This window comes from Mobula hypostoma, chromosome 3 (assembly GCF_963921235.1).
Source record: "Mobula hypostoma chromosome 3, sMobHyp1.1, whole genome shotgun sequence".
In the NCBI taxonomy this organism is placed as follows: Eukaryota; Metazoa; Chordata; class Chondrichthyes; order Myliobatiformes; family Myliobatidae; genus Mobula; species Mobula hypostoma.
In genome coordinates, this window is record NC_086099.1 from 16,686,334 (window position 1) to 16,712,930 (window position 26,597).

Here is a 26,597-nt window from a genome sequence, read left to right on the forward strand (position 1 = left end):
CAGTCCCTTAGTATCCGTTTTAATCCTCTTGGCAAACATCAGTTTGTTTCCATTCCAGAACCTCACATAAGCCATGAGAAGAGCATCGTTATCTTGTAAAGTAGTTTCATCTAATTTTAAAGAGAATTTCTTGCCATCTCATCAATCCTTCTGGCAACAGTAGAATTACTCAAAAGAATTGCCTGAATTGTTTCTTTGGCACTCAAATTCATGACATCAGATATTATTATGGACACTGAGGACCAGATAAGTGACTCACCAACGTTCTGAGCATTTCCAGTTTTAGCAATCAGTTTACTGAATACAGCTGACACTTTTTTTTCACCAAGGAACTCATGGGTAGAATTATTTCTGAGAATAATAAGTGCGCGTTTAGCCCCCGCTGGCCACCCTCAGGGTCGCTTGGCTCGCTGTCGTCTAGGGAAACAGCCTCGGCCCCGGCAAACTGGATAATTCGTTTGTGTGGATGCTGTGTGAGGTACCCCACCCCGCCCAAATAACAGACAATACACCAGATACAATTAAATGATTTACAGTTTGTAGATATTACTGGAACTATATAATTAAGAGAGAATAAAATATAAAAAGAAAATAAAAGGCGCCACACTTAACAAAGTTCAATCTCTTCGTGCACAAAAACCATTGGAGCTCAAGGACCTTCTTCTTCACCCTGCGACCCCCTCGGACCACCTCGACCGGCCGCCTGGGATCAACAACGGTGGTCAACCAGGGACGCTCCACACGAGTCCGTCTCCGTTTCCTCTCCTCGCCGAACGTCCCGCTCAGGGCCCGACCCAGTTAGCGGACTCACAGCACCTGGTCCATCCTCTGTCTCGCTCTCCCGCCTTCTGCCCCAAAACCCCGCGCATACAGTATCTTCAAACACACCAAAACCATAACAACTATCCCAATTGGTTAAAAGCACTCTCTTATCACACTCTAAAGGAAAAACAAATTGCTAGCGCAAACTTTCTCAGCGTTTAACACAACATAGCCGCATTCCCCAGATTAACATAACAAAGACGCCATTTTAATTAGCCTCCGCAGTAACATAAAAGTCGAAACCCCCTTACACGCGAAATACAGATACATTACTGACAAAAAATGCTGTCACCCGGAGCCAGGGATTTTTTTTTCGGTGACTTCATATGCAGTAATAAACACTTTTCACAACTTACCTTAATGTATAATATATCCAAACACATATACTTTAAAGTTACTAGGCTAAAAAAGGCATAGCAAGACACACTGATCTTCGGAGAATGAAGTATGGCGATTATGGATGCGAGAACCCTTGATTGAATACGTTGACCTGGTGCAGTCTGATTGGCGACTGGCTCTGAAGTGAGGCTGTGTGGGAGAAGCTTAAGCAATGAATTTACCCAGTGCATCAAATTCAAACGGTGTGTTGGAAAGACATTATAAATAGGAGGGAAAGTATTGACTCCAATGAACGTTGCTGCTTGGGTATTTCATCGGTTCAGTTACCAGGGCCCCCATAAACCCTTGGGGCTCCCCTTCTCACAGTTTTCAGTCGATGGTCCCCTTCAAATGTGCCAGGGCCCCCAAGGGGGCCATATGGCCCCTATTGAGAATGGCTGCTGTACACGATCCACAACACCCCCAACCTTTGTGTCATCAGCAAACTTACTAACCCATTTCTCTACTTCCTCATCCAGGTCATTTATAAAAATCACGAAGAGTAAGAGTCCCAGAACAGATCTCTGAGGCAGACCACTGGTCACTGACCTCCATGCACTGACCTCCTGTCTACAACCACTCTTTGCCTTCTGTGGGCAAGCTAGTTCTGGATGCACAAAGTAATGTCCCCTTGGATCCCATGCCTCCTTACTTTCTCAATAAGCTTTGCATGGGGTTCCTTATCAAATGCCTTGCTGAAATCCATATAGACTACATCTACTGCTCCTGCTTCATGAATGTGTTTAGTCACATCCTCAAAAAATTCAATCAGGCTCGTAAGGCATGACCTGCCCTTGACAAAGCCATGCTGACTATTCCTAATCATATTATACCTCTCCAAATGTTCATAAATCCTGCCTCTCAGGATCTTCTCCATCAACTTACCAACCACTGAAATAAGACTCACTGGTCTATAATTTCCTGGGCCATCTCTACTCCCTTTCTTGAATAAGGGAACAACAACCACAACCCTCCAATCCTCTGGAACCTCTCCCGTCCTCATTGATAATGTAAAGATCATTGCCAGAGGCTCAGAAATCTCCTCCCTTGCCTCCGACAGTAGCCTGGGGTACGTCTCATCCGGTCCCGGCAACTTATCCAACTTGATGCTTTCCAAAAGCTCCAGCACATCCTCTTCCTTAATGTCTACATGCTCAAGCTTTTCAGTCTGCTGCAAGACATCACTACAATCACCAAGATCCTTTTCCATAGTGAATACTGAAGTAAAGTATTTATTAAATACCTCTGCTATTTCCTCCGGTTCCATACTGATGCACTATCAATTACTCCAGAAGACTGGAGGTACAGTAAATACTAAAAGGCTTTTACTAACAATGAAATGGATCCATGCCCATGCTGTATGTCTGTCCTGGACTGTGGGAGGAGCAGTAACACAATTGTCTTTATTCAGGGGTCTGTGGGAGGAGCCACAGGATCAGTCAGCAGAGGGGCGTGTCCAGGCATGTCCAGACAGGTAACCCAGTTACAACCTATATATATATGGTTTACCACACATACACACTTTCCCACTGTCACACTTGATAAGTCCTATTCTTTCACGTCTTATCCTCTTGCTCTTCAGATACTTGTAGAATGCCTTGGGGTTTTCCTTAATCCTGCCCATCAAGGCCTTCTCATGGCCCTTTCTGGCTCTCCTAATTTCCTTCTTAAGCTCCTTCCTGTTAGCCTTATAATCTTCTAGATCTCTAACATTACCTAGCTCTCTGAACCTTTCGTAAGCTTTTCTTTTCTTCTTGACTGGATTTACTACAGCCTTTGTACACCATGGTTCCTGTACCCTACCATAACTTCCCTATTTCATTGGAACGTACCTATGCAGAACTCCACACAAATATCCCCTTAACATTTGCCACATTTCTTCTGTACCTTTCCCTGAGAACATCTGTTCCCAATTTAAGCTTCCAAGTTCCTGCCTGATAGCCTCATAATTCCCCTTACTCCAACTAAACGCTTTTCTAACTTGTCTGTTCCCATCTCTCTCCAAAGCTATTGTAAAGGAGATAGAATTATGATCACTATCTCCAAAATGCTCTCCCACTGAGAGATCTGACACCTGTTCAGGTTCATTTCCGAATACCAATTCAAGTACAGTCTCTCCTCTTGTAGGCTTATCTACATATTGTGTCAAGAAACCTTCCTGAACACACCGAACAAACTTCACCCCATCTAAACCCCTTGCTCTAGGGAGATGCCAATTGGTATTAGGAAAATTAAAATCTCCCACCACGACAACTCTGTTACTATTACATCTTTCCAGGATCTGTTTCCCTCTCTGCTCCTCGATATCCCTGTTACTATTGGGCGGCCTATAAAAAACACCCAGTAGAGTTACTGACCCCTTCCTGTTTCTAACTTCCACACACAGAGACTCTGTAGATAACTGAAAAAAAAAATTTGGTATTCTACTTTATAATATTGGCTAGTCTGTCCTCATATTTCATCTTTTCCCTTCTTACACATTTCTACTTGCCTTTTCTTGAATTTTAAAAGCTTCCCTATCATCCATCTTCCCACTCCCTTTTGCTACCTTATATGCCCTTTCCTTGGCTTTTATGTAGTTCTTAACTTCTCTTCTCAGCCACGGTTGCCAACTCCTGCTATTTGAGAACAATTTCTTCTGTGGGACATATTTATCTTACACCTTGAGAATTATCCCCAGTAATTTCAGCCCCCTCTGTTCTACCGTCATCCCTGCCAGTATCCCCCACCAATCCACCGGTGCAAGCTCCTCTCTCATGCCTCTGTAATTCCCTTTATTCCATTGCGATACTGTACATTTGACTTATGCTTCTCCCTCTCAAATTGCAGTATGAATTTAATCATATTATGATCACTGCCTCCTAAGGGTTCCTTTACGTTCAACTCCTTAATAAGATCTGGGTTATCACACAACACCCAATCCAAGGTAGCCTTTCTTCTAGTCGGATCAAGCACAAGCTGCTCTTTAAAACCCACTTGGTAGGCATTCAGCAAATTCCCTCTCTTGCGATCCAACACCAAGCTGATTTAAATTCCCTCTCTTGCGATCCAACACCAAGCTGATTTAAATTCCCTCTCTTGCGATCCAACACCAAGCTGATTTTCCAAGTCCCCTTGCATATTGAAGTAATGTGGAATTACCTTTATTACATGCCTTTTCCAGCTCCCTTTACAATCTCAATGCTATATCTTGGCTACTATTTGGAGGTCAATTTATGATTCCCATAATGGTTTCTTTACCCTTGTTGTTTCTAACACCATTCACAAAGATTCAACATTTTCTGTCCCTATATCACCTCTTCTAAAGATGTAACTTGTCTCTGAGCAACAGAGCCACACCACTGCCTATGCCTTCCTACCTGTCATTTTATTAGAAAGTGTATTCTTTGATGTTAACCTCCCAATTCTGGCCTTCTTTCAGCCACAACTCAGTGATGCCCACAACATCATGAATGAATTGAATAAACGAATGGATTGATTTTATTACTTACATCCTTCACATATATGAGGAGTAAAAATCTTCTCGTTACGTCTCCGTCTAAATGTGAAATGTGCAATCATAGTAATTTATAATAATTTATAATAAATAGAACAATCAATATAACACATAATACACTCAAATCAGCATGAGTTAATCAGTCTGATGGCCTGGTGGAAGAAGCTGTCCCGGAGCCTGTTGGTCTTGGTTTTTATGCTGCGGTACCGTTTCCCGGATGGTAGCAGCTGGAATAGATTGTGGCTGGGGTGACTCAGGTTCCTAATGATCCTTCGGGGCCTTTTTACATACCTGTCTTTGTAAATGTCCTGAATCATGGGAAGTTCACAACTACAGGTGTGCTGGGCTGTCTGCACCACTCTCTGCAGAATCCCGCGTTTAAGGGAGGTACAGTTCCCATACCAGGCAGTGATGCAGCCAGTCAGGATGCTCTCAATTTTGCCCCTGTAGAAAGTTCTTAGGATTTGGGGGCCCATACCAAACTTCCTCAACCAAGGTGAAAGAGACCATTAGTTTGTCCACTATATTCCAAATGCTATGCATATTTAAATACAGCACCTTCAGTCCTGCATTCTTTGCCCTTTTGAACTTTGCCTCTGTGGTACAATTTAACTCTTTGCCCTGTTAGCAATTGTAGCCAATCATTGTCTTGTTCTTCCTTACTTTCATGTTACACCCATCATCTACTTGTAAACCTGCTGGCTCATTCTCAGCTCTGTCATAATGATTCCCATCCCACTGCCATATTAGTTTAAGCTACTCCCAACCGTTCTAGTAAACTTGCCCCTAAGAATATTGTTCTCCTTTGGATTCAAGTGCAACCTGTCTCTTTTGTACAGGTCCCACCTTCCCCAGAAGAGGTACCAATTATCCAGAAATCTGAATCCCTGCCCCCTGCTCCAAATCTTCAGCCACACATTTATCTGCCACCTTCTCTTTTCAGGATATTCTGGATGTGTTCAGAAACATCACGGACCCTAGCACCTGGGAGGCTAACTACCATTCGCGATTCTTTTTTGTATCCACAGAATAGCCTATCCGTCCCCCTGGCTATAGAGTCCCCTATTACTGCCACCAGCCTCTTCAGCTCCTGACCCTCCTGAGCCACAGGGCCAGACTCAGCACCAAAGGCATGACCTCGCTTGCTTTCCCCAGGTAGGTCGTCTCCCCCAACATAACTCAAAATGGCCACAGAAGTGCTCTCCTCTAGCTGACGTTCTCCCTTCCATCGGCTGGCAGTCACCCATTTTTCTGTCTCCTGTAGCCTTGGGGTGACTACCTCCCTGTAGCTCCAGTCTATCACATCTTCACTTTCTCTAACAAGCCGAAGGTCATTGGGCTGCATCTTCAGTTCCCTAACATGGTCTCTAAGGAGCCCCATCTCAATGCACCTGGTGTAGATGTGGCCATCAGGGAGACTGGTAGTCTCCCGGAAACCCTACATCTCAACAGAACACTGGCCCAGTAGAAAACCCTCTATTCTCTCAAGATAAGGAAAAAGAAATAAGAAATTAGGAATGAACTTACCTACTTTGCCTCCGCCTGTTCTGGCCGAAGTCTTGTCGAACCAAAGCCTTACCACTCTGAATCAGACCACTCCCACAATTACCACTCTGCTCATCGTGTCCTGACCAATCAAGAACCTATCAATCTCTGCCTTAAATATACATAAAGACTTAGCCTCCATAGCCGCCTGTGGCAAAGAATTCCACAGATTCACCACTCTCTGGCTAAAGAAATTCCTCTTCATCTCTGTTCTAAAAGGATGCCCCTCTATTGTGAGACTGTGTCCTCTGGTTTTAGACACTCATGTCATAGGAAATACCCTCTCCACATCCACTCTATCAAGGCCTTTCACCATTTGATAGGATTTAACAAAGTCACCCCTCATTCTTCTGAAATTTGGCGAATAGAGGCTCAGAGCTATCAAGCGCTCTTCATATGACAAGCCATTCAATCCCGGAATCATTTTCATGTTAATATCCATTCCAAATGTTTGTAACAAAATATATATTGCTAACGGATGCTTCAAAATGTAATGAATAAATGTAACTGAATATAGTTTTTTGCTTCAGTATATTCCCCAGTGATTATTTATACAAAAATGAATGATAAAGGAGTAATCGTTGATGTTATTTAGAACACCTAAATCCCACCAGTGAAGAGAAGCCACTGACATATAATTGCTACCACCTCCCAAAGCAGCAATATTAACCTTAGCCAGTGCAGTAGACCTCGAGAGTAATTGACATAGGAGAAAATTACGTCATATGGGCCCATTAAGTCTGTTTCGCCATTCAATCATGGCTGATTTATTTTCCCTCTTGATCTGTGTCAGATTCATCATAGGAATGGTGTAAATGTGCATGCAGCTGATTGACTGTGGGCCCTCCTACGTGCGGTGTGCTCTCTTTTTTGGCACTGGCTTTCAGGTACACGTTATTTTTATCTCAGCAGGCCTGGTTCGGCACTCCCACGCTGCAAGTTGCTCAGCTTGTACCGTTACTAATGTGGCTCAGTCATAATGTTTAATTTTACTACTCTGTTGTCATTCTTGCTCCGTGCCTACATAACACATCTCAACCCTGTTCTCCTGTCTTTTTCCTGTGACGATTGACGTCCTTACAACCAACTCACTGTTTACAGCAGTCAATCCCCACGGTAAATGCTCTCAGTACAACTGCTGAGAAAACTTCAGTGAATTCACAGCTTTGATGTTTTGTTGTTTTACTTATGAGAAATGCTTTCTCAAAAAGCAGCAACTCAAAAATCAAACTAAAAGTAACCTGTAGTATTCAAAGTGACCCTTCCTGATTCAAAGACGCAGTTTTATAAATCTCTAGTTAAGCTGCACCTGGAGTATTGCATATAGATCTGGTCACCCCACTGTAGGAAGATATTGAGGCTTTGGAGAGGGTGCAGAAGAGGTTTACCAGGATGTTGCTTGGATTAGAGGGCACGTGCTATAATGAGAGGTTGGAAAAACACGGGTTGTTTTCTCTGGAGCAGCAGGGGCTGAGCAGAGATCTGATAGAGGTTTAAAAGATTATGAGAGGCATCATGTCTTTTCCCAAGAGTTGAACTATCTAATACCAGAGGGCGTGCATTTAAGGTGAGAGGGAGGAATTTTAAAGGAGATGTGAGGGGCAAGTTTTTTTTTTACACAGAGAGTGTAGGGTGCCTAGAAAGTACTGCCTGGGGTGGTGGTAGAGGCAGGTACATTATGGACTTAAAAGAGACACTTAGAGAGACACATGAATGTCAGGAAAATGGAAGGATATGGACATTGTGTTGGCAGAGGGGATTAGTTTAGTTGGCCATTCGATTACTAATTTAATTGGTTCGGCACAACATTGTAGGCCGAAGGACCTGTTCCTGTGCTGTACTGTTCTATAATCCAACTGTATTGGAATTGGAAATACTGTAAGATAAAGTAACTCATTTCTATAATCCAACTGTATTGGTATTGGAAATACTGTAAGATAAAGTAACTCATTTCCTGATTGATCAGAGATCGTCCATCCAAAACCCACCTCATTAGAGTTGAGGTTAAAAGTTAAATCAAAAGTATGGCTAATTGATGCAACAATTAGTGCATCAAAACATCCCAACTTTCTGAATTCATTATGAGGAAATGGTTGAATCAAAGCTTCACTAACGTGTATAACTTACTCTGTGGATACTATCGACCGTGTTAAATTACGCATGAATTTACATTGTATTGCACATGAATTCACATTAAATTATGCATGAATTTACATTAAATTGCACATGAATTTCATCTCAATCTTTTGTGCTACATACCTAATGTAGACAGCTCAGTAATTAAAGCACTTAAAGCCATTTTTACTAATGCTTTTCGATAAATTTATCCAAAATTGTATAAAAATAGGTAATGTCCTTTAGAGATACAGTATGATATCCGGCCCAACAAGCTTCTGCTACGTAATTACATCTCTATGACAGGCAGCACGGTAATGTAATGGTTAGAACAACATTTTTACAGTTCCAGGGACCCAGGTTCAGTTCCTGCCATTGCCTGTAAGGAGCTTGTACATTCTCCCTGTGATTGCGAGGGCTTCCTCCAGGTGTTCTGGTTTCTCCCACAGTCCAAAGACCTACCAGTTGGTAGGTTAATTGATTATTGTAAATTGCCCTGTAATTAGGCTGGGATTAAAATAGGGGATTGCAGGTCGGTGAAGGGCAGGAAGGACCTATTTCTTGCTGTATCTCACTTAAAATTTTTTTTGAAAACTACTAACCTATTTGGAATCTGGGAGGTAACCCGGGTGTCTGGAGAAAACCCATATGGTCATGGGAAGGATGTATAAACTCCTTATACACAGTAGCATACAACTCCATATAGACTTACAGATAACCTGGGTCAGTGGCGCGGTACACTGTGACGCTAACTGTGACGTCCTATGTATTATAATACACTTCACTTTTAATTTAGAAAGGATACATAAATGAAAGCATGAACATATTGTACTTGAGAAAAATTGTGCCTTACTTCACTCCAGTTGCCCACGGTCCAGTTTGAAGGGCACGAGATGTCTCTGTTGCACGGCATTTGAGTCCTTGGCTTTAGAAGTTGCTTGCACTCTGAATTGGGGAGAGCTTGCTCCTCTGTCCCCACGGTGCGAGTACAGAGAACTGTGCGTTTCTTGATACCAGCGTTTCCACATGACGCTGAGCATTCCTGCCATTCACCAGTCCACCATCTGCACAGAATGAGGAGACAGATGCAAGAGATGTCACAGGTCCAAGATGGACTTCATCAGTTTAAAAGAAGGTTCAGTCTGAAATAATTTTGTGTATGACCTTCATTTTTTTTTTATAAAGTCAGGATTTTACTGTAACTTTTTTAAGATGTGGCATTGGAGTGGCTGTTTGCTTAAAACTCCAGCCCAAATACAATTGGAATTTATTTATCTACTTTTATTTAGAGATACTGCATGGAAGAGGCCTTTCCAGTCCAACAAACTGCACCGCCCAGCTTCCACTGGCGTTTAGGGCAGCAATGAAGGTCCTCCATCTCTGGTGATGTTCAGAGCTTCCCTCATCATGTCAGTAGCTTCCTCTCAGTTTTCACTGCTGTCAGTCATGTGTCCTAGGTGGAGACTCAGGAATACCGTCACACTCAGATATAGAAGGATTTTCCGTTGCCATTTCTGTAACTATTTTGTTTTACCAGTCAAAGTTGTTGGCCCTGAGCTGAACCCCTGAACCTAGAGGACTGGTGGACCACTCCTAGTCGGGACATTCTACCCTTCAACCTGTTTGACATGGGTGACCCTACCAAGCGCCAAAGCATAAAGCCATATTCCAGCTGACATAGCTCTCCAGGTCATTGAAATCATCTAAACCCAATGACAATTTGTGGTCCTCTTGTGGTCCCATCTATTTAACACTAGCCTAATCTCAGGACAACCCACAATGACCAATTAACCTACTATTTGGTACGACTTTGGAATGTGGGAGGAAACCGCAGTGGTCATGGGGAGAATGTAGAAGCTCCTTGTCGACAGCAATGGAATGGAGTCCAGACTCTAGACTGCCCTGAACTGTAATGGCAACGCACTAATTGCAACTCTACCGTGGCGCCCAAAAGTGGATGTTGTAATAGACCTGAGCAGCCAAGGGGAAATCAATGTGGTTGTAAACACAACATACAGACAACCTCCGAGTTCAGGTCTCTGCCACTGTGAAACAACGGCTCCATATTTTAACTAAATATCACTGGATTTTCTGAGAATCCATAGTCACGGACTGGGAGAATCAGGAATTGTTAATTTCTCCAGTATTTGGCTGCATTTTCTGCTTGTCTGTGAAAAAGCATCAATTTCATCATAACCTTGTTGATGCACTAAGAAATATAACCATGGTGGTGACTAGAGATGTATTTGACCATAAGGCTGTCATAGCCTGGGATGGTAATGGGGACAAGCTCCCACTACCTATTAAATGCTCCCAATGGTGTGCGTCCCAAATAGCCTCTGAGAACAAAGTCCAGCTCCTGGACTTCATGTGTGGCTTAGCTACTAAGCCCAGCAAGACCATTTCTAATCTCAGAAGGAACAAATGCAAGTTACTGGTGCCTTGAAACCAACTGCTTATGAGAGATGGGGCTCATCAGTCACAACTGGCAGCTCACCTAGAGGGAAAACTCTGATCTCAAACCTCCACTAACCTGCAGCTGTACCCACTCATGGGGAAGGCTTCAAGTGTAAGCTCCAATGAAAAATCCAGAGTTGGAGTCCCTATGTTGAGTACAACACTGACCGGCAGCTCCTGCAATGCCGCCGGTGCCAAACTGTATCAGCCTTTGCCTTTGGTTTAGATTCATCAGCTGCATGGAGACGTCAATGGCTGTATGGTCAACAGCTTGCTCTCCATGTTGCACTGCCCTGGCGTGCGTAGCACACAGACAGCTAGGACACAACATCCATGGTCGACCCCCATGAAGCACCTCAGTATTTGACCAGACAAGTTACAAGATCCGTGCCCATTTTTGAGGAGGCACTTCTGACATTCAGTGCCAGTGTTGCTGAAAGGTGGAAGTGGTGGATACAGCCTAGTCCATTACAGGCAAAGCCTTCTCCACCACTGAGCATATCTTCAAGAAACGCTGCCACAAGAAAGCAGCAACCATTATCCAGGCCATGCTCTCTTCACGCTACTACCGTCGGACAGGAGGTAGAGAAGCCTTAGGTCCCACATCAGCAGGTTCAAGAGCAGTTATTAGCAGTGTGGATAATTTCAGTCACCACAACTGTGAACTGATTCTACAACCCACAGACTCTTTCAAGGACTCTTTACAATTCATGTTCTCAGTATTTTTTTCTTATTTGTACAATCTTTCTTCTTTTACACATGGATCAGTCTTTTTTATGGATAGTTTTTCATAAATTCTATTGTATTTCTTTATTTTCCTGTAAATAACTGCTAGGAGAATACATTTCAAGGTAGTATATGTGACAGATGCATATGTACTTTGCTAATTAAACTTAGAACTCTAAAATCATCACAGAAAGAGCACTCATTTAGTGGAAACAGCCACAGGTGAATGTATATAAAAGTTGCTGGTGAACGCAGCAGGCCAGGCAGCATCTCTAGGAAGAGGTGCAGTCGACGTTTCAGGCCGAGACCTGACGAAGGGTCTCGGCCTGAAACGTCGACTGCACCTCTTCCTAGAGATGCTGCCTGGCCTGCTGCGTTCACCAGCAACTTGTATGTGTGTTGCTTGAATTTCCAGCATCTGCAGAATTCCTGTTGTTTACAGCTGAATGTACCCTTGTTTAATGGAACTAGCTCTACCTTCGAACATAGAATATAGAAATCTACAGCACATTACAGGCCCTTTGGCCCACAATGTTGTGCCAACCATGTTACCTGCCACCAATTCAGTGATTTATAGTGGAGAGTATATGCAATGCTGTTTTGAATACCTTATGGTGAGGTGGAGGTACATTTCTAGCGAATGAAGTGCAAGATAATCCTTCCCTCTTCTATCCCTCAGGTCGCCCTAGGGCAAGGTGTAGCACCCACTTAAGGCTGATTTATACTTGTGCATATTAGCCTACGCCGCAGCCTACGTAAGTGGGCTACGCCATTGTGAGCATTTATACTTGTGTGTTGGTGTGTCTGCGTCGCTCTGCAATTCACCGCCAAAACGCTCGTTGGCAGTGGGGTTTCTATGCCACTGTGTTGAATTTCTTTATGTTGAAACTCAACATGAAGAAACTCAAACTTCAAACAATGGTGACTGAAACTGAAGCAGGGTGAATTTTCTGTGCTCGTCCGGCCACTGAGAGACATGGACGAGGAAATGCATTTCAAATATTTTTGGATGTCGGCAGGTAGATTTGACGATTTGGTTCATCGTCTCCAACCATTTATTTCGCATCAGTGTACGCACGGTACACTCAGAGACTGGCAATCACCATTCGAGTTTTAGCTTCAGGTGGAAGTCAACAGGCTGTAGCAGCTAGCTACAAAACGTCGTCAAGCACAGGGTCCTCCATAATTTTGGAGGTCTCTAAAGCTTTATGGAAAGCATTGCAGCCAGAGTTCCTTCCCTGCCCTTCAGTCCCCCAATGGGAAGCTATTGCAGCGTAGGAGGAAATGCGATGCTACCAAGCAGACCAATCACAGTTGTTGCGGTCTGCGTCACCACAACGTGTAGTTACATTTTTGGGGAGGTACTCGTCAGGCTACGGTGTAGAGTATGGCATAGGGTACGCAGCTACGCCGTACCTACAACATCGATTTGACGCACAAGTATAAATTGGCCTTTATCCCCCGATCAGAATCACCGGCTTAGCCCCCTTATCAGGATCACGGGAGCAGCTGGTGGATATTTGTACCAGCAGCTGGTGGATAGTCGTATCAGCAGCTGGTGGATGTCCCGAGTCCTGGTTACGCGATCACTGACACCAAGGGGACAATCTCTGAAGAGTGTTTTACAATGGTCTGGGTCACCAACTTGTAAAGACACTGCCCAGGACAAGGCAATGGCAAACCACTTCTGTGGAACAATTTGTCAAGCACAATCATGATCATGGATAAGATCACGACAATACAACACAGCACATAATGTTGATGGTGATACTTTATAAATACAAGTGTAATTGCACACAGCTTAGGTTCCACATATTCAGGTAATAATGTAGACTCTAAGCTATGGGAGCACAATTAGGCCATTTAGCCCAGTAGGTCTACTTCACGCTATAGGCAATAATAATACATGTTAAACTATTATGTCATATATCTTATATCACATGATATCCTATCACATATAAATTAATAATACATAATGCAATAAATATACAATAAGGGGCTTGGGAGTCCTTATGCAGGATTCCCTAAAGGTTGACTTGCAGGTTGAGTCAGTGGTATGGAAGACAAATGCAATGTTAACACTCATGTTCAGCATGGGTGTAATGCTGAGGCTTTAAAGGGCATTTCTCATACTTTATTTGGAGTATTGTGAACAGTTTTGGGCAGCTTTTCAAAGAAAGGATATGCTAGCTTTGGAGAGGATCTAGAAGAGATTCACAAGAATGATTTTGGGAATGAAAGGTCAATGTATGAGAGCATTTGATGGCTCTGGGATTGTACTAGACAGTACTTAGAAGAATGTGGGGGGGGGATCTCATTAAAACTTATTAAATACTGAATGGTCTATATAGAGTGGAGGTGGAGAGATTGTTTCTTATAGTGGTGAAGTCTATGAGCACAGTCTAGGACTAGAGGACCACAGCCTCAGAACAAAAAGGATGTCCCTTTAGAACGGATATGAGGAAGATTTCTTCAGCCAGAAGGTGGTGAAATCTGTGAAATTCATTGCCACAGATGGCTGTGGAGGCCAAGTCATTCGGTATACTTAAGGCAGCAGTTGATAAGTTCTTGATTATTCAGGACATCAAAGGTTACAGGGAGAAGGCAGGTGAATGGGGTTGAGAGGAATAATAAATTAGCCAGGATGGAATGGTGCAGAAGACTCGATGGGCTGAATGGCTTAATTCTGCTCCTATGTCATATGGTCTTATAATGTACAATTTATTACCTGGCAGGGCAATCCATTTTGTTGCATTTTCGTTGTCTGTCATCAGGGCGAGTCCTTGGATTGCAGAACCTGTCTTCCACAACTCTGGGTGTCTTTTCCACACATCGAACAATTTGGCGCTGAACTCCTGATATAACAATAAGTATATTGCATTAATTTATATCTTTATAAATGTCAGAGTCGCGCCCAACTCCAAGGACTTACAGAACAAGCAACACTGACATTTTGCAGTTTTGCTGTCAACTAACCAATCTTACATGAAGTAATGTCATAAGAAAACTGGTTTCGCTGTAGCGTTTTGAAGTTTCCCAGTGTTCTAACTCTCCATCTTTATTTGCTATTGTTCACATTATGTGCTGGCAGTGGAGAGGCTGGTGACAGAAGAGTATTGATGTAGCATCTAGAGGAGCATAGAAATCAGAACGTTTTTGTTGTTTTTTTCTAGCAAGCTGAGACAGGAGCCTGTTAAAATTCTGAGCGCCCAGGCAGCAGGATAATCAGGCAAAATATATTGGAATAATTGGAATTGGAATTGGTTTATTCCTGTCACATTTACTGGGTGGTGAAGTGGCGATACATCTCTACCAAAGGAAGTGTAAGGCGCTCCTTCCCTCCTCTAGCCTGTAGTCACCCTTGGGCACCTGCTTAGTGACCCTCCCCCCATCAGAATCACGTGAAGCCATGGGAACAAGTGGTGGATGGTCGTACGAGCAGCTGGAGCATATCACAAGCCCCAGTTATGTGACCACTGAAGCCAGGCAGACAATCTCTGAAGTGTATTGATAACGGCTGGGGTCACCGGTCTTGTAAAGACACTGCCCAGAAAAAGGCAATGGTAAACTTCTTCTGTAGAAAAATTTGCCAAGAACAATCATGGTCATGAGACCATGACTGCCCAAGTCAAAAGGCACGGCACATAATGATGATGATGATGATATTGACTGAGGTAACAGTGAAAAGCTCGTCTTCCCTATTGTTCATACAGATCAAATCATTACACAGTGCACTGAAATAGTACAAAGTAAAACAATTAAAAAGGCATACAAGAACAAACATTTGTCCTGACAATGGATGTTAACCATTGTTGCTCGAAGCTTGTGCACAATAAACATGGGGTGCGTGCTTAGTCCGCTGCTCAGCTCTCTACACTCATAACTGTGTGACTAGGCACAACACAAATGACATCTAAACACAAAATATTCTGTGGATGCTAGGGTCAAAGCAACATGCACAAAATGCTGGAGGAACTCAGCAGGTCAGGCAGCATCCGTGGAAACGAACAGTCAACGTTTCGGGTCAAGATGTTGACTGTTCGTTTCTACAGATGCTGCCCGACCTGCTGAGTTCCTCCGGCGTTTTGTGTGTGTTACAAATGACATCTATAAATGTGCCAATACCTCTTCTGTTGTTGGCAGGATCTCACATGGTGAGCAGGAGGCATACAGGATTAAGTTAGATCATTGCAACAACAATCTTGCACCCAACATCAGTAAGACCAATGATTTGCTTGTAGACTTTGGGAAAGGGAAATGGAGGGAAGCCACACCAGTCCTCATCGAGGGATCAGCAGTGGAAAGGGTGAGTAGCTTTAATTTTGTGGAGCCAACATCTTCCAAGACCTATCCTGGACCCAATATATTGAAGCAATTACGAAGACAGCAGACAAGCGGCTATATTTCAATAAGTAGAGTTCATGAGTTCATTGTCCATTCAGAAATCCGATGGTGAAGGGAGAGAAGCTGTTCCCACAATGTTGAGTGTTCGTCTTCAGACTCCTGTACCACTTCTCTCTCCGCATGGACAGAGTGGATCTGGCAAAGTTGTTTCCCATGATGGGGGAGTCTAGTACGAGAGGGCATGACTTCAGGATTGCAGGGCGCCCTTTCAGAACAGAAATGCGAAGAAATTTTTTTAGTCAGAGGGTGGTGAATCTATGGAATTCGTTGCCACGGGCAGCAGTGGAGGCCAAGTCATTGGGTGTATTTAAGGCAGAGATTGATAGGTATCTGAGTAGCCAGGGCATCAAAGGTTATGGTGAGAAGGCGGGGCAGTGGGACTAAATAGGATAAAATGGATCAGCTCATGATAAAATGGCGGAGCAGACTCGATGGGCCGAATGGCCTACTTCTGCTCCTTTGTCTTATGGTCTTATGTACCACTTCTCTGATGGCAGTAATGAGAAGATGGCATGTCCTGTGTGGTGTTCCCTCGACCTCCCCTTCCTGAAGTTTACAAGCAATTTCTTGGTCCTACTGATGTTGAGTGCAAGATTGTTGTTGCAATGATCTAGCTTAATCCTGCATGCCTCCTGCTCATCAGGTGAGATTCTGCCAACAACAGCACTGTTATTGGCGATTTTATAGATGTCGTTTGCACTGCGCCTAGGAAAATTGGTATGGCATCAAAGACTCTTGTAAATTTCCTAAAGAGGTACCGTGGAGAGAATTCTGACTGTGTTGTATCACCATCTGGTATGCAGAGGTTCGGAAAATGCTGCAGAGGGTAGTAAACTCAGCCAGCTCCCATAATGGACAATAGCCTCCCCACCATTATGGACATCTTCAAAAGGTGATGTCTCAAAAAGGCAGCATTCATCATTAAGGATCCCAACTACCTAGGATATGCCCTCTTCTCATTACTGCCATCAGAGAGGAGGTACAGGAGCCTGAAGACAAACGTTCAACAGTTTTGGAACAGCTTCTTCCCCTCCATCATCAGATTCCTGAATGGACGATGAACCCATGAACACTACTTCACTATTATGCTTTTATAGGGTGGTGAATTTGTGGAATTTGTTGCCACATGCAGCTGTGGAGGCCAGGTCACTGGGTGTATTTAAGGCAGAGATTGTTAGGTCCTTGATTGGACATGGCATCAAAGGTTACGGGAAGAAGGTTGGGAACTGGGGTTGAGGAGGAGATAAAAAAAAGAATCAGCCACGATTGTATGGTGGAGCAGACTTGATGGGCCAGACGGCCTAATTCTGCTCCTATGTCTTATGGTCTCATTTCATACTGTAAGTTATGGAATACTTTATGTATTGCTGCCACAATACAACAAATTTTATGACATATATCAGTCTTAATAAACCTGATTCTGACTGTGAAATCATACAGGTTTGCTCGTTTATTGTCCAAGCTTTCTGATAAAGATAACTCCAAAGTGCAAGTTATTAATTTGCATTACCATTGAATAAAACTAAATTTTCTTTTCTGGAAATGCTAATTTCTGATTATTTTCTGATAAAACATTCTGACAAAATATTCAAAGGCTAACACAGCTAGAAAACAGGCTGTCTCCTAAACATTACCCATTCTGTCATCCGTGAGTCAGACAGTCTTGAATGAATTACATTGTGATAGATGTGGGTTTAGACCCAAAGGCTTCCTGAAGGAAGCATTCAGACTTTTCTTCTGTCAAGTTTTATAATGAATATTTGTATTATCGTAGTGTTCACAGCCAAAGCACATAAAGGAGTGCCAGTGTAGTCACAGCCAAGTTCTTCAAAGCCAGAAATCGCTGTCAATGGGTCTAGTACAAAAGGAACCTTTACAGAAATGAAGTGTGTAATATGATTTCTTGAACAACAGGAATTCTGCAGATGCTGGAAATTCAAGCAACACACATCAAAGTTGCTGGTGAACGATAAAAACGGCGATTGCATGTGTGTATCTCTTACTAACTCTTCCTTCAGTTAGTCCTGACGAAGGGTCTCGGCCTGAAACGTCGACTGCACCTCTTCCTAGAGATGCTGCTTGGCCTGCTGCGTTCACCAGCAACTTTAAAATATGATTTCTTGAACAGCTTTGCATCTCCTTGGCTAAGCTTCATAAAGAGGTCTCTTCTCTCTCTCCCCTCACCTTTTTCTCTCTCTCTCTATCCTTTTATTTCTCGACCTCTATCTCTCCTCTGTCGCTCTCTCCACCCTCACCTTTCTCTTTCTCTCTGCCCTTTCACTTTTCTTTTCCTCTCTCTCATTCTCCCTCACCTTTTTCTTTCCCTCTCTGCCTCTCACCTTTCTCTGTCTGTCTCTCTCTCTCTCTCTCTCTCTTTCTCCTCACTTTTGTCTCTCAACCCTCACCCTTTTCTTTCTCTCTCTCTCTCTCTCCATCTTATGAGGAACGTTTAACAGTGGATGACAAAATTTGCAGTCACTGCGCTCTACATCATACAGTACAAACTTTTAACAGTTTTTATTATAAATGCAATCAACTAAATCGTAAAACCTATTTAAAACTAGAGTGACACACTCTAAATTCTGGAGGAACTCAGTAGGATGGGCAGCATCTATGGAAATGATTAAATAGTTAATGTTTTGGGCCGAGACCATTCTTCAGGACTGGAGAGGAAGAGGAAAGATGCCAGAATAAGTAAGGGGGGGAGAGGGGTAGGAGGACAAGCTAGGAGGTGATTGATGAAGCCAGATGCATGGGAGAGGGTAGATGAAGTAAGAAGATGGGAGGTAATAAGTGGAAAAAGAAAGGGCTGGAGAAGAAGGAAACTAAAAGGGAAGGAGAGTGGACCATGGGAGAAAGGAAAGAGGAGGAGCACAGGAGGAGATGATAGGCAGATGAGGAGAAGAGGTAAGAGACCAGGGTGGGGAAATGAAAAAGGGGAATGGGGTAGGGAAAGAAAAAAATTACAGGTTGGAGAAACTGATGCTCATGCTATCAGGTTGGAGGCTACCCAGATAGAATATTAAGCGTTGCTCTTCCAACATGGGAGTGGCCTCACCATGGTAGAAGAGGGGACTATGGACTGACATGTCAGAAGTGGAATGGGGATAAGAATTCAAATGGGTGGCCACTGGGAAATTCAGCTTTTTGCAGATGGAGGTGAGGTGCTCAACTAAGCTGTCCCCCAATTTACGATGGGTCTCACCAATGTAAAGGAGGCTGCACTGGGAGAACTGGAGACAGTAGATGACCCTAACAGATTTGCAGGTGAAGTGTTGCCTCACCTGAAAGGACTGTTTGAGGCCTGAATAACAAAAGAGCAAAAATTCATTTAAAGAGAAGTGTGATGCAAGGGGGAATTAGTCGATGTCAATTAGTCAATGTTTCATAAAACAGAAAATATTGCGGTGTTACATCTGCCAGTTTAATTTTATCTAGCCTATACACTCATTCGAGCCAGCCGGTGGTGTAGTGGCCTCTGCTTTGGACTTCAAGAAGGAATGGTCCTGAGTTTGAATCTGGCTGACTCTTTCCACGCTTTCCATCTGTGCTGAGTTGCACGTCGAGCTAACAACTCGTCTTTGTAAAAAAAAGTCAGATGCTACAGAAATGGCAAAGATGCCACCTAATGCGCCACATGGCTTGAAAAGGGACAACAACAAAACACCCAGTGGCCATTTTATTAGGTACTCTTTTATGTCAATGTAAGTATCTAATCAGCCAATCATGTGATACCAACTCAATGCATGAAAGCATACAGTTGTTCAGACCAAACATCACAATGGGGAAGAAATGTGATCTAAGTGATTTTGACTGTGGAATAATTGTTGGTACCAGATGGGGTGGTTTGGATATCTGAGAAACTGCTGAACTCCTGGGATTCTCTCACACAACAGTCACTAAAGTTTACAGAGAACGGCATGAAAAATAAAAGACATCCACTGGGCAGCAGTTCTGTGGACAAAAGTGCCTTGTTAAATGAGAGAGGTCAGAGGAGAATGGCCAGACTTGTTCAAGCTGACAGGAAGGTGACAGTAACTCAGATAACCGGGCATTACAACAGTGGTGTGCAGAAGAGCATCTCCGAATGCACAAATGTTCAAACCTTGAAGTGGATGGGCTACAGCCGCAGAGGACCGTGAACATACACTCAGAAGCCACTTTATTAGATACCTCCTGTACATATCTCATATTTTTACTGAGAAGCAATGTGATATGTATGTGTTGGTCAATATGCTAGTTTAATAGATTAATATTGATAACTGCCAATTTCACCTCACACTGAAAACATACTGCTTTCATTATTAATCAAAAATCAATAGATTCATCATTTCAATCTTTTACATTTGAGTAAACAGAATTTGTTGCAAATGTTTTTCTTTCAAATATAACACACCAACAAAATGAACATCATTTAAAACAAAAATTATATTATATATTGACTCATATTTACTTCTAATATTTTGATAAGTAAATATATAATGCTCTATCATTTTATGTAAATGCTGCCTATACATATCTAAGTTTTGCTTCAAATACAAATCTATAAAAATGAAAATAAATCTTGACAACTAAGGGTCAATAAAATCCATTGAAATGATTAAAAATATAAAATTTGAATGATTCCAAACACAGTTATGTAACGAAAGTTACAGAGGGACTTTGACAAACTAAGCAGAGATAGCTATGGACATATTTCTTCGGGGGAAATTTGAAATTATTCACTTTGATTCTGAAAAAAGACATGATATATTTTTACTGCTTTGAGGACAGGAGGTGCAGAGGAGAAATGGATTACATATTCTTGTATGGAAATCACTAAAAGCACTTGCTCATCCATAAAGAATTACAAGGAAATCCAATAGAATGACTTTTCTTTCAAGAATCGAAATCAAATGTGTACAAATAACCTGTTATTCCTGAAAAATTTGTTCAGATCCCAGTGTAGCAGTGCTTGGAGGTGAGATTTTACAGAATTATTTGAAGCATATCATATTTAAAGGATTAAATCATGAGTTAGGTCATAGAAATTGATTTGACTTCCCTTCAATTCAAAAAGATTAAAGGGGTAAAACAAAATAAAGGTGTTAAAATGATTTGCTGAAGCAAGTTACGATGGATGCTGAAAATATAGGTAAGATATACAATGTTGAAAATACACAGCAGGTCAGGCAACACCAGTGAAGAAGGGGGAGTTAAAATTTCAGAGCAATCACCTGTCACCATGGATGCTGCTGAAGTGATTTGATTGAGTCATTGGAAATTATATCAAGCAGTGGGGGAATACAGAACAAGAGGGTATCGTGCTGATTGAGTCGGGGCAATGAAATAATCGGATATCATTAACACCAGAGATTCTGAAGATGCTGGAAATCCAGAGCAACACTCACAAAATACTGGAGGAACTCAGCAGGTCAGGCAGCATCTACAGAGAGGAGTAAACAGCTGACGTTTTGGGCTGAGACTCTTCATCAGAATTGGAAAGGAAGGAGGGAGAAGCCAGAATAAGAAGGTGGGGGAAGGGGAAGGAGTACAAGCTGCAAGTGATAGGTAAAACCAGCTGAAGGGAAGGTGGATGTGGATATCTTTCACTCACATGGATATCTAGAAAATGCCTCTCCGAATATAGGAGGATTTGCAAGACTGAGAACAATAGATTTTTCTTGGCATCAATAGTCACAGAACAAAGATTGATAAATGAAGCTACAGGTCACATTAGCCCCGAATGATGGAATGGCATTGTGGGTTTCTATAGTTATTTCCGCCCATAAGATCCTACGCTGTTTTGTCAACGTAGTCACACGATACTGATATGAAGTAATTTCCTGTATTTAGACCCAGTGAGAATTAATGATAATATCACATTTCAATCACTATTTTAACTGCACTCAAAACATGCTTACAGAACCATTTGATGGAATTATTCACTGATCTGTAATATATAAAATAATAATAAAAATTGATTCATAGTAATCCAAGGCTATGAAGGGGAAGAACTTCTTCTCTCAGAGGACTCTGGATAATAAAACAATACACTTAAGGTTGGGGTAGACTCCAGGGGCTTCAAACGTGGAGGGATTGGACAGGAAAATTGAGCTAATGTGAAAGATCAAATCATTATATTATTGTATACTGGAGCAGACATGGGTTGGGGCACATGGCCGGTTCCTTTCTTGTTTTGTCGGTTCTTAATAACAGGATGCTCCAAACTGACAAGTCTGGGATACAGATAAAGTTCAAAGTTCAGAGTGAATTTTATTATCAAGGTACATACACGTCACCAAGTTTGCTGATGACATCACCATCGTGGGCCGAATTAAAGTGATAAAAGTGAAAGTTTTGTTTTAGGTTCTCTGAGACACTGGATGTGTAATGGATGAAACTTTGTCTCAAAAATTTGTAGAGTGACAATTCCCAGCTCCGTACCCCCCCCCCCACACCTACTGGCACAGGATAAATCACCCAGGCACTGCATTGTTAGATATACACTCAGTGGCCGTTTCCCTCCCAGATAGTCCTCCATTTTTCTTTCATTAATGTGCCTATCTAAGAGTTTCTTGAATATCCCTAAAGTATCTGCCTTTACTGCCACCCCGGCAGGTGTTACACATACCCACTACTTTCTGTGAAAAAACCTACCTCTGATATCCCCCCTATACTTTCCACCAATCACCAAAATTATGCTCCTCGTACTTGTCAGTGTTTTACCTTGTCCACAAGGGGCGCTGCATGCTGTCCAAGCTCCATATTTCCAGAAGAACTCTGGCTGACTAATGGTGTTCTCTTCCTCTGTATGTTTCTTGATAGTGTACTCATATCGGACTCCAGGGTTCGTTTCTTGGAACAGTAGCTACAATTTACCATTTTAGTGTTAGTGATAAGTTGCAATGAAAAACCAAACATCCTCTTTGTAATGCAAACAACAGGAATTCTGCAGATGCTGAAAATTCAAGCAACATACATCAAAGTTGCTGGTGAACGCAGCAACTTTGATGTATGTTGCTTGATCCACTTTGTAATATCCTGCACACTTGGAACAGTACTTTGCAAAAGTTTTGGGCTCATATATATAGCCAGGGTGCCCAAGACTTCTGCTCAGTACTGTATTAGTCAATGTGGAGCGGACAGTGAGATTATAAATCTGGCTGGAGCAAAGTATGTTAGGAATGGTGAGTGTAGAGAACTGTGGGTGGTGTGTGTGTCAGGTGGCAGAGAAGGAGTGCCGGGGGGTGGGGGAAGGGGATGTCACAGGTGCAGACGCACCCAGCGCTGAGATACCAGGTAAGGTTATTTGATTCCAAACAATTGGCTTGTTGATCTTTACAGAATGTCTCTCTGGTGCTTCCTGCTTCCTCCTTTCCCAACCATGATTCCCCTCTTCCTGCCCCCTTCCCACTCTCAGTCCACAACAGAGACCCATATCAGAATCAAGTTTGTCATCACTCACGTATGTCATGAAATTCGTTTTGTTTTTTGCGACAGCAGCACATAAAGTGTAATACATAAATGTGTGGGGGGCAGGGAGAGAGAGAGAGAGAGAGAGAGAATGAACAGAAACAGGCCCATCAGCCCATAAAGTCCATTCCAAAACCATTTACATTCCTCCTCTCATTGACCAACACCATAGCCCTCATGCCCCTACCATCCAAACTTCTCTGAAATGCTGAAATCGAGCTCACATGCACCACTTGTGCTGGCAGCTCATTCCACACGCTCACAACTCTCTGAGTGAAGAAGTTTGCCTCATGTTCCCCTTAAACTTCATACCTTTCACCCTAAACCCATGACCTTTGGTTGCAGTATCACCCAAACTCAATGAAAAAAACGCAAACACGAGGAAATCTGCAGATGCTGGAAATTCAAGCAACACACACAAAGTGCTGGTGGAACGCAGCAGGCCAGGCAGCATCTATAGGAAGAGGTACAGTCTTGACAACTAAGGGTTGTACGAAGACCTGATGAAGGGTCTCAGACCGAAATGTCGACTGTGACGCCACTTGAAACAAATTGTGTACAGTACCTGTATACCCAGATCTCTTTGTCCTACCACATTCCTCAGTGCCCTACTGTTCATTGCATAAGACCTACCTTAGATGGTCCTACCGAAGTGTAAAACCTTGCACATGTCTGCACTAAATTCCATCTGCCATTTTCAGCCCATTTTTTCAGCTGATCTGCAAGCCATGGTAGCCTTCCTCACTGTCCACTCCACCGCCCCCGCCCCATTTTAATGTCACCCGCAAATTTGCTGATCCAGTTAATCACATTATCATCCAGATCACAGATATAGATAACAGACAACAATGGACCTAACATTGATCCCTGAAGCACACCACCAGTCACAGGTCTCCAATCGGAGAGGCAATCCTCTACTAATACTCTCTGGCTTCTCCCACAAAGCCAATGTCTAATCCAATTTACTATCTCATTTGGATTGCAGGCAACTAAACCTTCTTGACCAGCCTCCCATGCAGGACCCTGCCTTTCCTAAGACTTTTGCTCAGACCTGTATGTAAGAGTCTCTAAATGTCCCTAATGTATCTGCCTCTCCAACCATGCCTGGCAGCAGGTTCCATGCACTCATTACTCTTTATGTGAAGATCTTATCTCTGAGAACCATCCAATACTTTTCTCCAAGTCACCTTAAAAATTATGCCCCCTCTAAAGATAAGGAGCGCAAGTATTTGAGAGAAGCCTTGAAAGCTTGCGGCTACCCTGACTGGGCCTTCAACAAGACAGCAAACAATAACCAGCAGGGACATCAGCCCAACAGACAGAGGTAAGGAGCAAAGCAGACAGAAAAACACAGTCATCCCAGACGTAGCTGGAGTTTCCGAGAAGCTCAGAAGGATTTCCAACAAACACCAAATTCCTGTGATTTTCAAACCTATAAACACACTCAGACAGAAACTCATCCACCCCAAGGATCCTACACCCGAACATAAACAGAGCATAATTTATATGCTGTCCAATGCAATGAGAACCCACAGATCTGTATATCGGTGAGACAAAACAACCACTTCACAAACGGATGGCCCAACATAGGAGGGCTAACACCTCAGGTCAAGACTCGGCTGTATATCTACACCTAGAGGACAGGGGACACTCCTTTGATGATAACATTGTGCACATTTTGGACAGGGAAGACAAGTGGTTTGAAAGAGGGATTAAAGAAGCCAAATTCATCAAACTGGAAAACCCGTCCCTGAACAGAGTGGGTGAGGTACACCACCAGCTATCAGCTACTTACAATGCAGACCTAACATCTCTACCCTGGCGTCTCCACAACAGTTCACACCTTCATTCATGTAAAGGTAGGATTAATGATCCTCTCATTACCTCTATGACTCTTAACAACCCTCATGCGATCGCTATACAGTACCTTTAGACAACTCACTGAGTTTATAAGCCGGAAGACTACCCACCATGGATCAGAACTGAAGAAGCCAATGAGTGGCGAAACATCTTCTAGACAACACAACAAGCCCAGTTGCCTTGATTTACTACTGCTTGATAGACAATGACCTGGATGACTGAGAACCTTCATAGACATAGGCCCCCTTATATTAGCAATTTTACACCCTGAGAAAAGGTATTTGGTTGTCCACTCGAATTATGCCCCTTATCATCCTGTACACTTCTATCAAGTCACCTCTCATCCTCCTTCTCTCTAAAGAGAAAAGCCCTAGCTCACTCAACCTATCCTCTTTGGACATGATCTCTAATCCAGCCAGCATTTTGGTAAATCTCTGCACCCTCTCTAAAACTTACACATCCTTCCTATAATGAGGCAACCAGAACTGAATACAATATTCTCATTGTGGTCTAACCATGGCTTTTTAAAGCTGTAACATTACCTTGTGGCTCTTAAACTCAATCGCCCGACTAATAAAGGACAACACACCATATGCCTTCTAACAATTATATCAACGTGAAGTTGATGCTAAGTAAAGGAAAGACAAAGATGGAAGGGAACAGCTTGATCATTTTGTTGGTGATGGTATACACTTTTCTGCAAATGTCTATCTGATAAGCAGCTTTCTACTTTGTGTATCGGAGAGTTTCACTTTTTATATAATCAATTTTAGATGTTCAATAGTTGTTTTAATCTCACATCATAAGCCTTTTTCTTAAATATTTCAAACAGAAAATTGCTTCTGACAAAACAATGATGACTCATCTCATTCACCTCATCTCTTATACTTCAGGAGATCTGAAGGTTCTGAAAGTGACTTCAGAATCTCCTTTTTCAAACAATTAAATGCTAAATTGTTTGCAGCTATGGCTGTAATTTAAAAACCTGTCAGAATTTTGCACATAACTGGATATATACCGGAGCAACAAATGATCTATTGGAGGAACCCAGTGGATCATGCGACATCTGTGACAGGAAACATCAGGTTGGCTCAGTGGACCTCACCAAGCCAGGGGACAGTTGGAAAAGGAAAAGAGCTGAAGAAGAAAGAATGTAATTGGTGAGGACAGTGGATCATGGAAGAAAGGCAAGGAGGAGGAGAACCAGAGGGAGAAGATGGGCAGGTGAGGAATGAAAAAAGAGAGGAGGCAAATGGCTGTCCATCACTTCCTTCCGGCTCCCCACCAGCTTCCCATTATTTCATGGTTCACTCTCCTCTCCTATCAGATTGCTTCTTCT

At 42.7% G+C, this 26,597-nt stretch overlaps 1 protein-coding gene across 1 annotated transcript in view; it reads right to left on the minus strand.

Annotated features, from left to right (window-relative positions):
- The window catches only part of adamts12 (ADAM metallopeptidase with thrombospondin type 1 motif, 12), a 642,106-nt gene that overhangs the window by 44,593 nt on the left and 570,916 nt on the right, over nucleotides 1-26,597 (minus strand). Inside the window, exons 16-18 of the mRNA XM_063042019.1 lie at nucleotides 22,652-22,793; nucleotides 14,268-14,394; nucleotides 9,210-9,420 (exon numbers count right to left, since the gene is read on the minus strand). Of these exons, the coding sequence (XP_062898089.1) occupies nucleotides 9,210-9,420; nucleotides 14,268-14,394; nucleotides 22,652-22,793 (480 nt within the window). The remainder of the gene's footprint in view (nucleotides 1-9,209; nucleotides 9,421-14,267; nucleotides 14,395-22,651; nucleotides 22,794-26,597) is intronic.